Here is a 15,915-nt window from a genome sequence, read left to right on the forward strand (position 1 = left end):
TGTTTTCCTATTAGCTGGCTTGGATTTGGAAAACCGGCTGGGCTGTTAGCTCATTATGTGGTTTAACAAATTTCAGATACAGAGGAGCGGCAGTAGATTTGCTGAGATCAGGCACTTGGATTGGAGCCTAGGAGATTTGTTCTTTATTTCATTGTTCCAATTTAGAAACCTTTGATATTTTATTAAGGTGATTGTCTTGAAATAATTATTGTTGGATTTAGACTTATGGACCTAATCTATATTTGTATTTCATTATGAGACTAAAATTTCCGCATTTATTAGTTACTCTGATTGTTGAGAATAGTTGATCGAAAAAGGAGCCTTGCATGCTTGTGGGGGCGACCCTATGGGCGTGCGGCGGCTGTCACGTGTGCCGGACCCTAGATTCTGGGTTCGGGGCGTGACAGTAAAGTGGTATCAGAGCAATAGGTTTAAGAACCTGTAGGACCTTAGGCAAAGGCAAATTGTGTTTTTACTACTTACCTTCCGATTAGATGTAGGTATTTTATAATCTAGAGCCTTACTAGTGTTTGCTATTGTTGGGATAGGTATGGCTCGTACCAAGAGAATGATTGACCTTGCTCGTAGCACGACCCGACTTCAGAGAAACCCTATACCGGCTCCAGTGCAGCCAAATCCGGCGCAGGAGGAGGAGTCTCAAGAGGAGGAGCCTCCCACCCCTATCATCCCTACTGGAGAGGGAGGGACTCATCAGGAAGAGCAAGGGTTACCCCGATTAGAACGGATGATGGAGACTTTGGTTGGGGTGGTGACCCAACAGCAGCAGCAGTCTCAGCATCACCCGCCACAGGTCGAGCCTCGTCAGCAGAGTAGGATGACCGAGTTTCGGAGGATGGCCAATACATTTGGAGGGACCACTGATCCTCTCGTGGCTGATGAATGGTTGCAAGAGACCGAGAAAATCTTTGAATTTCTGGGGATGGCAGCGCCTGACAAAGTAGTAGCTGCCACGTTCATGCTTAGAGGAAGTGCAGATGCTTGGTGGAAGATGGAGAAGCGTGTCAGGGGAAAACGCTATCATTACATGGGATGAATTCTCTACAGCTTTCTATGACAAATATTTTCCTGATAGTGTGAGGATTCTGAAGGAAAATGATTTTTTCAATTTAAAGCAAGGGAACAGATCTGTCATAGATTATGAGAGCAGAGCAGCTATATGCGAAATTCAAGAAGTGTGAGTTTTGGCTTGATAGAGTATCTTTTCTGGGGCATGTGATTTCTAAGGATGGAGTGTCTGTGGACCCCCAAAAGATTGAGGCCGTAGTGGATTGGAGCAGGCCGTCTAATGTCGCCGAAATTCGCAGTTTCTTAGGTCTGGCGGGATATTACAGGAAATTCGTAGAGGGATTTTCACGGATTGCCGTACCACTGACCCGTCTAACGCATAAGGGAACCAAGTTTGAATGGTCTGATAAGTGCGAGGAGAGCTTCCAAGAGTTGAAGCGAAGGTTAGTGTCGGCCCCAATCCTCACTATACCATCTGAGAGTGGAGGATTCACCATATATAGTGATGCCTCTAAGAGTGGTTTAGGTTGTGTGTTGATGCAACACGGAAAGGTAGTGGCCTATGCCTCTAGGCAGTTGAAGCCATATGAGCAGAACTATCCGACGCATGATCTAGAGTTAGCAGCAGTGGTGTTTGCATTGAAAATTTGGAGACACTACCTTTATGGGGAGCCATGTGAGGTCTTCACTGACCATAAAAGCCTAAAGTACTTGTTCACGCAAAAGGAGCTAAATATGCGTCAGAGGAGATGGCTTGAATTGCTACAGGACTATGACCTGACCATCAGCTATCATCCAGGGAAGGCTAATGTAGTAGCAGATGCTTTGAGCAGAAAGGCCCAGGGTAAGATGGCATCTTTGATAACTAATCAAAGGCAGATCATAGAGGACTTGAGGAGGTTGAGTATTGAGGTAAGACAGCACGAGCCTGGTCTGCAAATTGCGAACCTGAGAGTTCAGCCCACTTTGTTAGAGAGAATAAAGATTGCTCAGAGTACTGATGAGAGACTCCATAAGATCAGGGCAGAAGTTGAGGCAGGATCCCAATTAGATTTTAGAGTCCATGAGGATGAATCCTTAAGGTACGGAACTAGGTTGTGTGTGCCTGCTGATGCAGATCTCAAAAGGGAGATTATGGATGAGGCCCATAGTTCTAGTTATTCAGTGCACCCTGGAAGCACCAAAATGTACAGGGACCTCAGAGAAATTTTCTGGTGGAATAACATGAAGCGAGAGATTGCAGAGTTTGTGGCTCGTTGTATAATCTGCCAGCAGGTCAAGATAGAGCATCAGAGACCTGCCGGGAAGTTAGAGCCCCTCCCTATTCCAGAGTGGAAATGGGAGCACATCACTATGGATTTTGTGACCGGTTTGCCAAAGACATTGAAGAAAAATGATGCCATTTGGGTTATAGTCGACAGGTTGACTAAGTCGGCTCACTTCTTGGCTTATAGAGTGGGTTCGACATTGGATCAGATGGCAGAGTGGTACTTGGAGGAGATTGTCAGGCTACATGGAGTGCCAGTGTCGATTGTGTCTGACAGAGACCCGAGGTTCGTGTCTCAGTTCTGGAGGAGTTTCCATAAGGCTTTGGGAACTAGGTTGAACTTCAGTACAGCGTATCATCCACAAACCGATGGCCAGTCAGAGCGGACGATCCAGATATTGGAAGACATGCTGAGAGCATGTGCCTTGGATTTTAGAGGTTCTTGGGATCGGCAGTTACCTTTGGTGGAGTTCGCATACAACAATAGCTACCAATCCAGCATTCAGATGGCCCCTTATGAGGCCCTCTATGGTAGAAAGTGCAGGTCTCCCATCCATTGGGATGAGGTTGGTGAGAGGCAGATTTTGGGCCCAGAGCTAGTGCATCAGGCAGAAGAAAAGGTTCAATTGATCAGAGAGCGTCTCCGAGCAGCACAAAGTAGGCAGAAGAGCTACGCTGATGTCAGGAGGCGTGAGCTTGAATTTGAGGTTGGAGATCGTGTTTTCTTGAGGGTGTCTCCCACTAAAGGAGTGGTCAGATTTGGCATTAGAGGAAAGTTGAATCCCAAGTATGTTGGACCATACGAAATTCTTAAAAGGGTCGGAACAGTTGCCTATCGCCTTGCACTACCACCCAGTTTGGCTGGGGTGCATAATGTCTTCCATGTCTCTATGCTGAGGAAGTACATCCCGGACCCGGACCGTGTAGTAGAATTGGCCCCTTTGCAACTCAGAGAGGATTTGTCATATGAGGAACACCCGGTGCGTATCGTTGATCGAAAGGACCAAGTTCTTAGAAGACGCACCATTCCCTATGTCAAGGTTCAGTGGAGAAATCACTCTGAGCGAGAAGCAACTTGGGAGCTTGAGGAGGAGATGCAGGAAAAGTACCCCCAGCTTTTTCAAGCACCAGGTATGTGAAATTCGAGGACGAAATTCTTTTTAGGGGGGTATGATGTAATACCCGGTCCCAAGTATTTTGGTATAAAATTTATAATGGGTGTCATTATCAAAAATCAAGCCAAGATTAATTGCTAGAAATGGGTGTTAGTATCAAATAAAGCTTGTAAATTTTCTTTGAAATGGGTGTTAATATCAAATGGATTTAAGATGTATTTTATAAAATAAGATAGGGTGCTATTATCATCAATGAATTAAAGTTAAAGTTGGCATTGTATAAAATAAGATAAGAATCAAATAAGGTAGCAATAATTTCAATATTCTTCAATATTCAATCCTAACTTATTTTTATTAAAAATAGTAAAGGGTGCTATTAAATTTGACATTGTATAAAATAAGATAAGAATCAAATAAGGTAGCAATCATTTCAATATTCTTCAATATTCAATCATAAGGTAGCAATGATTTCAATATTGAAAAGATTAGGAATCTCTATCTTTTCAATATTCTTCAATATTAAATCATAAGGTAGCAATCATTTCAATATTAAAAAGAGAAAGAAATGTGTGGGATGTTGGGAACCTTGCGAGGCTTTTCTCTTCACTCTACAACCTTTTCTCTCCACTTTCTTCTCTACAACTTTTTCTCTCCAGAACCTTTTCTCTCCACTCTCTTCTCTACAATTGATGAAGGTTAGTTGTTGTGGGCTTTAGAAAGGGGAGGTGTTGATGAAGGTTAGTTGTTGTGAAAATTAGAAAGGGGTGGTGTTGATGAAGGTTAGTTGTTGTGGGCTTTAGAAAGAAGAAATATAAGTGTTGGATGTAGTTGTTGTGGGCTTTAGAAAGAAGGAATATAGGTGGTGTTTGAGGCCATTGGGATGCTTGTAACTCTCCTACATTGGGATGCTTATAACTCTCCTACAAGACCAAATTCCACACCACTTTAGAACCATTGCAAAACAGTCCTAGAAGCCATTGCAAAACAGTCCTAGAAACCATTGCAAAACAGTCCTAGAAGCCATTGCAAAACAGTCCTAGAAACCTCTGCAAACTGTTATTGCGGCCGGTAAATAAACTACTTTCCACCATCTTGTTGCCATAACCTTGTGTCCAAGAATCAAGGCCTACAAGACCTCATATTCTTGAGATCAACTACGGTTGGGTGGATCTTCATCACGAACAATTGCCAAAATCTTGGGTGGATCTTCATCACGAACAATTGCCAAAATTCTGTAAGTTCATATTCTTACCCAGTTCCCTTCTAGTTTCAGCTTTGCAAATTCCCTTCCTTGCCAAGAACAAAAAGGAGGAAAAGAGTAGTCTTAATTAAATAAATTTGGTTGGGCAAATGGGATTGGAGTTTAGGTGCGATATGTTAGAAAGGAGTTTTTAGAGCTGTCCTAATTTCTTTTCTTTTTAGAGGCACAATCAAAAATGAAATTTATTTAATAGGGACTGTTAAGCATTAGGATAATTAAATGACCTTGGTTTACTTACTAATGTGAAGGGGAAAAAGAGGAGTTTTTGTCGGGTCAACGTCGTCCTAGAGAAAACAAAACAAATTCAGAAATTCGTGCAAGAGGTAGGTGATCCTACCCTATGTCAGTGTATTATCAAATATTTACATTAGCTAAGTTGAAAGCTTTCTATTTCAATTTTTGCATATCTACTTTGACTTGGAACTTGTTTTGGAGAAGATTCTTACTGACCTTTTTTTTTAGTATGTCATTTTACATAGTTGAATATCATTATGCATGGTAACTTTTTTAGTCTTGAAATGTTTTCATTCCTATACATAAAAAGCTTTATGAAGAACATGATTTTGAAAACTAGAATTCATGAAGCAACAATTTGAAAAGCACTTTGTTTACGATATGGATTTGATATGGTCATGAAGCAACAATTTGAAAAGCACTTTGTTTACGATATGGATTTGATATGGATTTCATAGATTTGAAATGGGGGAAGTCCCCTATGGCTTGAAGCGTTTACAAATTTATGGCATGGTATTGCAAACATTAAAATTGCTTCTCTCTATAAATGTATACTTGTATGCAGTCTTGGTATGGAATGGATTCCACCAGTAAGGTTGATCTCTGGTGGGGATCTAGTGCCCAACCTACCAGTGGGTGAGTACACTGGACGTGATCACGTAGACCGGTCAAATTTTATCTACCCGTAAGGTTGATCTCGGGCGGCCAGTAGGGAGTCCTCTGGCTATTGATAATATGACATTGCACTTTTGGACCTGTGAGTCCTGCGAACGAGTGTTCGCCTTGGGTTACGCTACTTGCCAATAAGGTTGGAAATTGGCCACAGAGAAGACTGTTATGTTTGAAAATATATTACTGTTAAGTATTTGATTTCCAAGTGGAAAAATGCAAAATCAAGTGTTTGAAAATATATATTCTTGTCATTGATTTCCAAGTGAAAAACTGCATAACCGAGTGGTTGGAACTGTTTTGTAAAAACATGTATTTTTCTTATACAGCTTCTGTAGAAATGATCTTTTTAATTCTTATCAATTTCTGCATTGGCTAAATTTTATGGCATGCTACGTCTTTTCCGCACAAGTTTGTTTTTGTTTTCCTATTAGCTGGCTTGGATTTGGAAAACCGGCTGGCCTGTTAGCTCATTATGTGGTTTAACAAATTTCAGATACAGAGGAGCGGCAGTAGATTTGCTGAGATCAGGCACTTGGATTGGAGCCTAGGAGATTTGTTCTTTATTTCATTGTTCCAATTTAGAAACCTTTGATATTTTATTAAGGTGATTGTCTTGAAATAATTATTGTTGGATTTAGACTTATGGACCTAATCTATATTTGTATTTCATTATGAGACTAAAATTTCCGCATTTATTAGTTACTCTGATTGTTGAGAATAGTTGATCGAAAAAGGAGCCTTGCATGCTTGTGGGGGCGACCCTATGGGCGTGCGGCGGCTGTCACGTGTGCCGGACCCTAGATTCTGGGTTCGGGGCGTGACAAAAATTATACAGATATCAATTACACCTAATAGAAGGGAGCATAACAGGCTGTCAATCAAAAAATACCACATTGCAATGGTCAATGATTTGAGAATCATGAATCACACCCCATCTTAACAACATGTAACAAACTCAATTCAAACAAATAACAAAGACAAGCCCATGAGGATCAAGCACCAAAAGCCTTCTTTGAGAAAACCTATTGAATATAACTTATTCAATTGAAATCTCAATTCAATGAATTGCAAATTGTATGCCAATGACCCCTGTGTGAGTAACAGAATCTAATATCATGAATGATAATCAGATTCACCAACACAGATCCCATCAAGGTGCCAAGAAGCCAAGTTATATAAAGGCATATATATTCCAAGGTTTCTGTTTCAAGAGGGAAGAGGACCAAAAGGGAATCAGTAGATCAATGCCAATACAACATATACCCAAACCCACAACTATTTTTACTATCCATATATATTCCCTATAGATAACAGCATGTTTTCCCTTTCTTGCATCCCTTCCTCACTATTATTTGAAAGTGGCCAGTGGTAGTGCTATTATGAGCGAGAGCCATCAAGTCCCAGCCTTGCAGTGAGCCATTTGCAGAGGTCCTCCATCTCTTCAGGGACCGTGTAATGTCCAAGCCTGCACAGTTCCCAGTTTCTCTAAACATGTTGTTTATGTGCTAAATTTAGGTATGTAATTTTAACAAAAAAAAAACACACACAAAATAAGTCTCGAAGGGTAAAAGAAACTTCTTAGGTACCCATTGTAGGTTTTGAATGCGAGATTCCGAAACCCAGTTGAAGTTAAAACCTGTGCAGATTTCTCTCCATGTTTATAAAGGACTACATCATCCCCTGTGAGAGAAAATAAGAAGCTCACAATCCCTATATCCATAATAGTTTCTACGGTAACATATGAATTCTATATGTGTAACTTTGGGTTGTAAGGCATACTTACATCATTATAAAAAGTAACTAGGTACAGAACAATTATTCGCTAACTATCATGTCAACATCGATCCTTTGCAGTAAAACATGGAGAGAACTGTGATAAAAGCGTAACCCGACACATTTTTGGAAATGATGGAGGCTCAAAAAAGATGTTACTCAATTGACATATTCTTTTTCAATCAAAATGGAGATTGAGTAGTATACAATATGACCCAATAGTTTTCCATGTCCAACTAGAAAATATGATAATTATGCTAACAGTGATGAACATGAGCTAAAATTACAATTGTAAAATATAATAGAAAGCTGCATTGCTAAACTGTGACACTACCATATTTTAATAATTGTAATTTCAGAATATTCCCGATAATATATCGGCTGAAATCAGTCGATATATCGGTATCCTATTCTGACTCCCACATAGTCTCATGTATCACAGTCAAGAAAGCGACGGGTTCTCTGCTCTTGCCAGGATGGAAAGACAGAAGTATTGAAAATCCAAGATAAGGTCACGGCAAGACAAGCTGTTTATCATTACTATAGGTGACGTGTAGGGATGAATGCAGCTGAGGCATCCTTACATACCGAGAGATTTGAACATGGTTTCTACATGACCCGATCAATTCGATCAGGCACTCGCCATCTATTTTCATTGTTCAACTGTATTATAATATGCTATCTAGAAAGACAAAGGTTGGAAAGGCACAAGAGGTCCAATATGGCTGATATAGAATATATTATCTAGAAAGGTCCAATATGGCTGACATATCGGGACCTTCAGACACTATTTCGCAAGGCCAAGTAACTGCCAATAACCCCCGTCATTTGTTGTTAAGAGAAGAAAAAAGAGTTGCAAAGACTAATAGTATTATTGGCATGCATATAGAAGAGATCCAAGATGGCATACTTAATAAGAATATGCATACACACGTAGAAATACCTTTGCCATGGCAGAGCAGGAGGGGCAGGGACGCAGCACGTCTTGCAGCCTCTTGTGACCCTTCTATCTTGTTTTTCAAGCTCCTAGAGAAAACCAGTTATTGACTGATAAAGATAGGCACTCCATATAAGACGGAGATATAGACATGGAGAAAGCCCGTCGATGAAATGTATGAACTTGATTGAGATGGAAAGAAGTAACTTACCTTGAACATGGAAGCCAACCGCTTAGACCAACGACTGCACTTAGGTTGAGTGGGTATGGATTACCATTGCCATATCTCCCATGAGCACAGCAACTGGCAGAGTATAGGGCAACGGCTGCACCCATACTGAAGCCTCCAACGCCAATCTTGACTGTAACAGAAAGTATGATGGTACTCTGAAGTTACTATTCAATTGAATGGGCTATGCTGAAAGATATCGTATCATATAAAGATTGGTCCACAAGAGCATAAAATACTGAAGTGCAACTAGTTGAATAGAAAACATTAAAATGATTAAAAATATAAACCGAGACTTTTCCTAACAACTGCGTCGATGTGCGCCCCACTATGTCCAGTTTTTAGTTTTTTTTTTTTGAATGGTAGATAATATTAATAATAGCAAAAGAAGACCGAGATGGTCAATACAGATAATACAAGATCGAAAAAGGAAACAAAAGAAATATCAAGGAGGGAGAAAAACAAAACGCTCCAAACTTTCTCTGGATACCCCATCTTTAGCTAGCTTATCCGCTACCCCATTTGCGCTTCGCTTGACATGATAAGCAACTATTTGGGATCCTCCATTATTATCCTGAATTTCATCAAAAAAAGCCGCAAATCTCCACGGAAATGAATGAGTTCCATTGAACCACCTAATTACATTCTTTGAGTCTCCTTCTATCTCCTCCACCTTTTCCAATTCAACATTGCTTAGAAGTTTAATTCCATGGTGTTTGGCCCGCACTTCCGCCTCATTTGCATCCGAGATACCTATTGGTCCCGAATAGGCCCAAATGACATTTCCTTGGTCATCTCTTAATACTCCCCCTATTCCAGATGGACCCGGATTTCCCATACTTGAGCCATCAAAATTAAATCTTCAATAGTCCCTAGGCGGGTGGCTCTCACACTTGATCCACTTTGGGGTCTTCCCTAGCTCCACACCCATGCGTACCCGACACGTTCTGCTTCTCTAGTCTGGTTTGTAAACCCTTCCTACTTTTTCTCTCTCATTTCCTGTTCTTAGCATTTACATGCTTTCTAGTACTTAGTATTTACATGTAAACCATTTAAGTAAATGTCTTTACTATTTTATTATCCATTTACTATTTTATTTAAATGGACAATAAAATAGTAAAGACAATTTATTTAAATGGACAATAAAATAGTAAAGACAATAAAATAGTAAAGACTATTTTATTGTCTTTACTATTTTATTTAAATGGACAATAAAATAGTAAAGACAATTTATTTAAATGGGCAATAAAATAGTAAAGACAATAAAATAGTAAAGACATTTACTTAAGATTTACATGTAAATAACGGAAAACCCCTCATTTGGATTTATTAAAAATAGTTTCAAGACCCAAATCTAAAAGGCAAGAAAGTCAACTCTCTTGTTCTAGTACAAAATTCGCAGAAAAAGGGTCGGGTCAAAATTTTAACTTTCTTAACTTCCAAATGGGGTATTTTTCAAATTTTAAAAATTCATAAAATCAATCATGTCCAAACATTATTAAATCCCAAAAGTCCGGTATAAAAATCTCATAATTTGGTCTCTAAAAATTATTCATCTTGTCAGGCACTGGTCAACACACTGGCGACCGACTTTTTTTCATATGAATGATGTATTGATGCCTCATGTTATGAAATATGGAACTTAATCACTTATGAAATGAAGAGTAATATTAGAATTTTCCATTTTGGTGATGTTATTGTTATTTGATTGCTCTCCAATTATTATTTTTAAATTTTTATAAATATATAATAAAATAATAAAATATATTATTATATTCGGAGTACCCGAACATACCCGCACCCAGTTTTTTTGGAAAATCACGTACCCACATACCCGTGTCGTGTCGTACCCGTGCTTCATAGAATGCTACCTTCCATAGGATCTTTCCTTTTCCCTTCCACGGAGTCCATTCCTAATTTTCTAGCAATTCCGCTAGTTTGGCTGGGAAGACCCACGCTACACCAAATCTTGATAACAGTCTACTCCATAACTCTCTTGCTACCTTGCAATGTAACAATAAGTGATCCACCGTTTCCCCCGCTTGTAAGCATGGAGCACAATGATCGATGATTAGAATCTTTCGCTTCCTCAAAAAGTCGATTGTCTGTATCATTTCTAAAATTGCCTTACATGCAAATACAAAAACCGTTGGGGGAGCTTGGATGCTCCAAATCTTGGCTACATTAGAGGATACAGAGCATAGGAATAAATGGTGAAAGAAGGATTTTACAGAGAAATCCCCCCCCCCACCCCCCACTCCCCTAAGTTCCAAATCCAAATTCTTTTATCTTCCCCTGACCGTTTAATGTAGCATTTTTCCGAAGTTGCCAGCAATCTATCAACTGACTCAAGCTCCCTGTCAAAAAAATTCCTTCTAAACATTGGAGTCCAGGTCCATTCTCCCTGCGAATAAAGCAGTCCTTGACCCAACACATCTCTCACTTCTGCAACCGCATACAAATCTGGGAACAATTCTAGCAAAGGTTGAGTCTCACACCATTTATCACACCAGAATCTTATAAGATCCCCTGCATATACTCTAAATCTTATTCCTTCTACAGATTTAGCCTTAAAATTTATCACATCTCCTCTGATTCCCATCCACGTGCCGCTGCCCCACTGTGTCCAGTTATTTTATTATTATTTTTAAATGGAGTGTCCATGTCACACAGCTGAAACTAAGTAGAAAGAAGAAGCAGAGAGCATTATTTGATAAGAATTTGAGTGTTAAATCCTTTCATGACCAGATACTTGCTAAATTTTCACAGGTTTAAATGCTTCGACTGTCAAATAACTGCAGACCACCCTTCTAAAACAGATGAAGCAACACTACATCATTAAAGAATCAAATGCATTCCACGGAACTGATATCATATAATCGTAAATAAGAAAGCATGTGACTAGTTTATAAAACCTACTATTAGCAGGCTCTGTCGACAACAGTTTTGCAACATGTGCTGCTGAAGAATCTAAACCTTCCAGGTCATCAGGACAATCCTCTGAAATGTTTCCTACATCAAACCCTGATACAATGCAAGGAGCTCTCTAATTTTTACAACAAAAGAGATCTCAAATGGAACATGGAGAAAATTACCAAATGACTCACTAGCCTAACAGCTATTTTAATCAAAGTAAACCACTTTAATCTAAATCAAATAATCTTACATGCAGTGTAAGGAAATCCTCCAAATACTGCTACTGGTCGAGTAGGAGCTGTTGGACATATCCATTTAATCTGTGTTGTAGAATTCATTGAAAATAAGCAGTTAAACAGGGCTCTAACCAAAATTTGATAAAATGATCAGTTGAAATAGATAGCATTCCCCTAATTGGAAGAAAAGGGAACTAAAATTTTTCATTATGTAAGATAAAATAGGTAGAAGAAGCTTCTATATACTCTAAAATTTTATCATGCTTACATTAGGAAGAGAAAGGTTTTCCAAGAGTTGGAACCAGCTGCAAAATAAAACCAAAAACACTCAAATGAGGAAATGCATGCTTGGGAGCTTTATAGTACAACTTACAATCATAGTTGTAAATTACGTTTCGGTGGTCATTTCGTTTTGGCCACCGAAACAAAATTTCGGTAAATTTTGATAAATTTCGTTCAAAACTTTTCGGTAAATTTTGCCAAATTTCGGCCGAAATTTCCGTAATGGGCCAAAATCCGGAACGAAACAAATTTTAGTCGTTTCGTTCCGGTTTTCGGCCGAAACCGAAATTTTCGTACATTTTGGACGAAACGAAACGAAATTTATAATGATGCTTACAACTATTCATTGGGGCAATAAAAATGTGTTCAAATTAAGCAGTACAAGAACCAGCATAGACATGGTTGCAACTAAAATTTAAGATGTCTGGAGAGTTCATATACTCGGAACTGTAAAAATTTTAACACTCCAGTTTTGTATTATGTTTCATCTATCTGATCCCCAGGTCAGATACTTAAAGATTCCAGAAAGGAAACCAAGTTCTCTGGGTGTGGCATATGATAGAGGAGGGCCATTCGCAGAACTTCCGAGAAAGAGAGGTTAGAATTTTGGGGAAAGCACATGCATGCTATATCAAAAAGAAGGTAGATTGGCAACAGGGTTTGTTTCAAAGACTCAAAGGGTAACCCTATCAACTTTCTGCCCTTTTCTTGTGTCAGAATAATAATGATTCTGGATCTTGTTTATTAAAGATTATGATTTTATTTTCGAGACTATTGTAAACTCTTTCTTTAGATTCGTAAGCAGTAGTGGACAAAAAAAAAAGAGTGCTTGTGTGGTGGTGGGAGTGGTGGGTCGCTCTTTCAGTTGTAGATTGGAAACTTGGTTTGTTTCAAAGACTCAAAATGGACAACCCTATCAAACTAAGCGTACATAGACTATGAAGGATAACAAAATTGAATGAGTAACAAGTTATCATTTTTCTCTCTAAAATTCTTAGTATCTTAGGCTCAAACTCTGGTACCAGGAAAGGCAAGAAGAGACAAAACAGTATAGGATCAGGAGCAGCAAAAACAGCTTAGACAATAAGCTATTTGAAGAACAGAATCATCTATGTACTGCAAGATTCTGGAGTGGAAGCAGCATCCCATACAAAATGTTCATGTATCAATGCTCCAAGAACTAAGCGAACAGAGGCAATATAAACTCCCAAGCATCGTAATGGGTAAATGATAGCATATGCTAATAAATACATCTCTAGAAAGCTTCAAAGAATGCAAACTAAGTAGAACACATCATAACTTAAGTTTCTCATAACAGAAAAGTAAATTGTGGTCAGGAAAAAGGAAAAAGAAATTATCTGCAAGGAGTGTCCAGTCATAAAACTTTCATTGAATCATAAGAAAAAACTATAGCATGACAATCTCAAATCAATTAACAACATGAACCCAAAATAAAGACATTATACCAGGGAAGAACAAGCAAAAGTTTGTAAATCCAACATAATGGCATATCACTGTGTCAGTATGGCAGTGCCATACTTCGGAACAAAGAAAAAGAGTTCTAACAGTATAAAAGCATTGGAGTTGACAATAAATAGAAAACAAAACAAACATCATTATTTGTTCCTGTTAAATTAAGACACTTCTAAAAAGGTTACGGGAAGTAATATATCCACTCCTTTTTTTACTTGGGACGGCCGCCTCTGGTGTACCTATGACTGCATAGGGGCTGATCTACTTCACGTGGGGAGGACTCAACGGCCCTGATTGCCACGTACAGTGGAGTTGGCAGTCCCATGTAAAGAAAAGGGGTGAATTTATCATTTCCCGTATCGAGGGCCAAAATATAGTAATGCTCAGTTGGCCAAACAACCATGCTAGTGAGCCATAGGCATTAACTGTTCTGATTCAGGACCACCATGAAAAACAACAGAATTAAAGTAAAGAAAAGAAAAGGACAGCAAAGCCACCACCACAATCATTTGTTATTTATTATACGGTGCCGCTGTTCTCTCCCACCAAATCATTTCAAGAGAGAATCTCCATGAAAAGATGCATCAATCTCGCATGGTTAAACAAAAATAAAATTATTCCCTGTGAAAAATGACAAGATAATTGACATTCTCCAACCCTTATTCCCCTGATTCTGCACTAAAGAAGTCCACCATTCTATGCAAGGTGTATGCTGGCAAAAAAACAAAGCTCACGAACCAGAACAGAGAAAGAAAAGGTATAAACATGAGAATGCAATCAATACCTCTCACTGTCAACACACAAGTTCAAAAATAAACTTAGGTTAGACGATGTAACAAGTGCAATCTATCCTCTTCTCATGTGGACAGCACAAAAAAGAAGAGCAAAAACTCGTTTCAGTAAACAACTGTCACACAAAAACTAGTTGCATAAATAGCACTCAGTTAGCAAAGTGAAGGCTATTGGCATGAACACAGTGAACAAACCAATAAGAGGAAAAACTATACTTCAAAGATTTTAAACAACAAAAGAAAAATGAAAATGTTGAAAATAGTAAGAAATACCTTGAGCCATTATCACCAAGGCCGTGAAGCCAAACGATAGTGGCCTGGTGTCTCCCTCTGGGCCTGACCACATGTGTCCTTCCATATTCAAAATTCCTTCTAGCAGTCCTACTGCCTGCATTTCCCCATCAATGCAACTTATTGCCAAAATACCCAGAAAAAAATATGATGAAATAATATAGAACACATCATAAAAGAGAACTCCCAGAAAAATACTGAGAGTACCCCAAACAAAACCCAAAAAACTACACCATTCATCTATTACGGATAATTCTACAATTCACAAGAAACCCAAAAAAAAGAAAACCAAATAAATGACAAAAAACGAACTATAAACTCAAATAGCTGCAAAATTCATTTTATTGCAGATATGAAACAAAATGTTAAAAGAAAGAGAGAACCGGAAAAATCAAAAGAAAACCTAAGTATGACCCGAACGATTGCACTATCTTGTTACGGTCCTCAGTGGGACCTGCAAAGGTATGGGACTATGTGGGAACCAGCATGGTATGGGATAGGCTTAAAGGGTCTAGCCTAACGTGTTGCATGAACACTGGAGCCTTTGGCGTAGTGGTTAGGTACTTGGTATCAGAGCAGTCACAGGTGATCTATGGAGAGGACTACCTAGAAAGGGTTACCTTGAAAAAAGCCAAAGTAAAAGTTCCACAAGTCGCCCCACCTACGGGCAACCTATGGAAAGGGATACTTGGAAAAAATGCCAGAGTGAAAGCCGTTATATTACAGTCATGACTCTGGCATGACATCAGCTTTGGAGCTATTGGCATATTGCTAAGGTACCTAACATCCATCTACTATACCACTCAACAAAAGAATGGAAAGCCAAATAAATGAGTGACAAGAAACCGAACCAGAGCTGCTCCCGAAGCTCATCTCAACTAGCTCTTGCAATGACTGCAAACAGCTCCTGCAATGAAAAACACCACATTGACCTCTCTATTTATAACCATTTTGAAAAATGGAATAAAACCTGTGAATCTGAATCCCCTAATTGCTTACACCAGCCATACACTGTTCCTGAAAAGGCCTAGAAGCTTAGAAAAAGAAAATCACCCAAAAAGGAGAGATAAATAAGGAAGAAAAAGCATAGAAACCTTTTGGCAGAGAATCAAACTCTAATCAGGAACAATCATACAATAAACCCATGAAAGAGGGAATCAATTATAGGAATCAATGCTCGCGGGGAGTGGGAAAAACACCCCATAATCGAAGAATATTTCTAAAACAAAATGGCCATTTATTTATATTTATATTAATATATTTATGTTACGATTTTATTGGAAAGAGCCACTTTGAGCTAAACAAAATCCAAATTAACACAAGGATCAGACCAAACTGTCATAAACAATGTCCCAAATTTCAGGAGTACTCACTGGGGGTGGCAATCCAACCGATACCGAACCGAAATTGAA

General features: G+C 38.9%; 1 protein-coding gene across 2 annotated transcripts; it reads right to left on the minus strand.

Moving 5' to 3' along the window:
• Positions 1–6,469: 6,469 nt before the first annotated feature.
• LOC143845759 (uncharacterized) lies at positions 6,470–15,704 on the minus strand. Of its 2 annotated transcripts, XM_077354175.1 has the most exons (10): positions 15,598–15,704; positions 15,355–15,410; positions 14,486–14,600; positions 11,935–11,971; positions 11,681–11,750; positions 11,434–11,538; positions 8,497–8,647; positions 8,292–8,374; positions 7,162–7,255; positions 6,471–7,040 (listed from the first exon to the last, which is right to left on the minus strand). In XM_077354175.1, the coding sequence occupies exons 2-10, from the start codon at positions 15,374–15,376 to the stop codon at positions 6,953–6,955; spliced, it is 765 nt and encodes a 254-aa protein (XP_077210290.1). In that variant the 5' UTR covers positions 15,377–15,410; positions 15,598–15,704; the 3' UTR covers positions 6,471–6,952. The 2 variants fall into 2 exon arrangements, with proteins under 2 accessions (XP_077210291.1, XP_077210290.1); XM_077354176.1 differs by lacking the exons at positions 14,486–14,600; positions 15,355–15,410; positions 15,598–15,704 and adding an exon at positions 13,415–13,499 and having other exon boundaries at positions 6,470–7,040.
• Positions 15,705–15,915: the final 211 nt, after the last annotated feature.

This window comes from Tasmannia lanceolata, unplaced genomic scaffold, assembly GCF_043159265.1.
Source record: "Tasmannia lanceolata isolate RefF3 unplaced genomic scaffold, GAP_Taslan_0.1 ptg000015l, whole genome shotgun sequence".
In the NCBI taxonomy this organism is placed as follows: domain Eukaryota; kingdom Viridiplantae; phylum Streptophyta; class Magnoliopsida; order Canellales; family Winteraceae; genus Tasmannia; species Tasmannia lanceolata.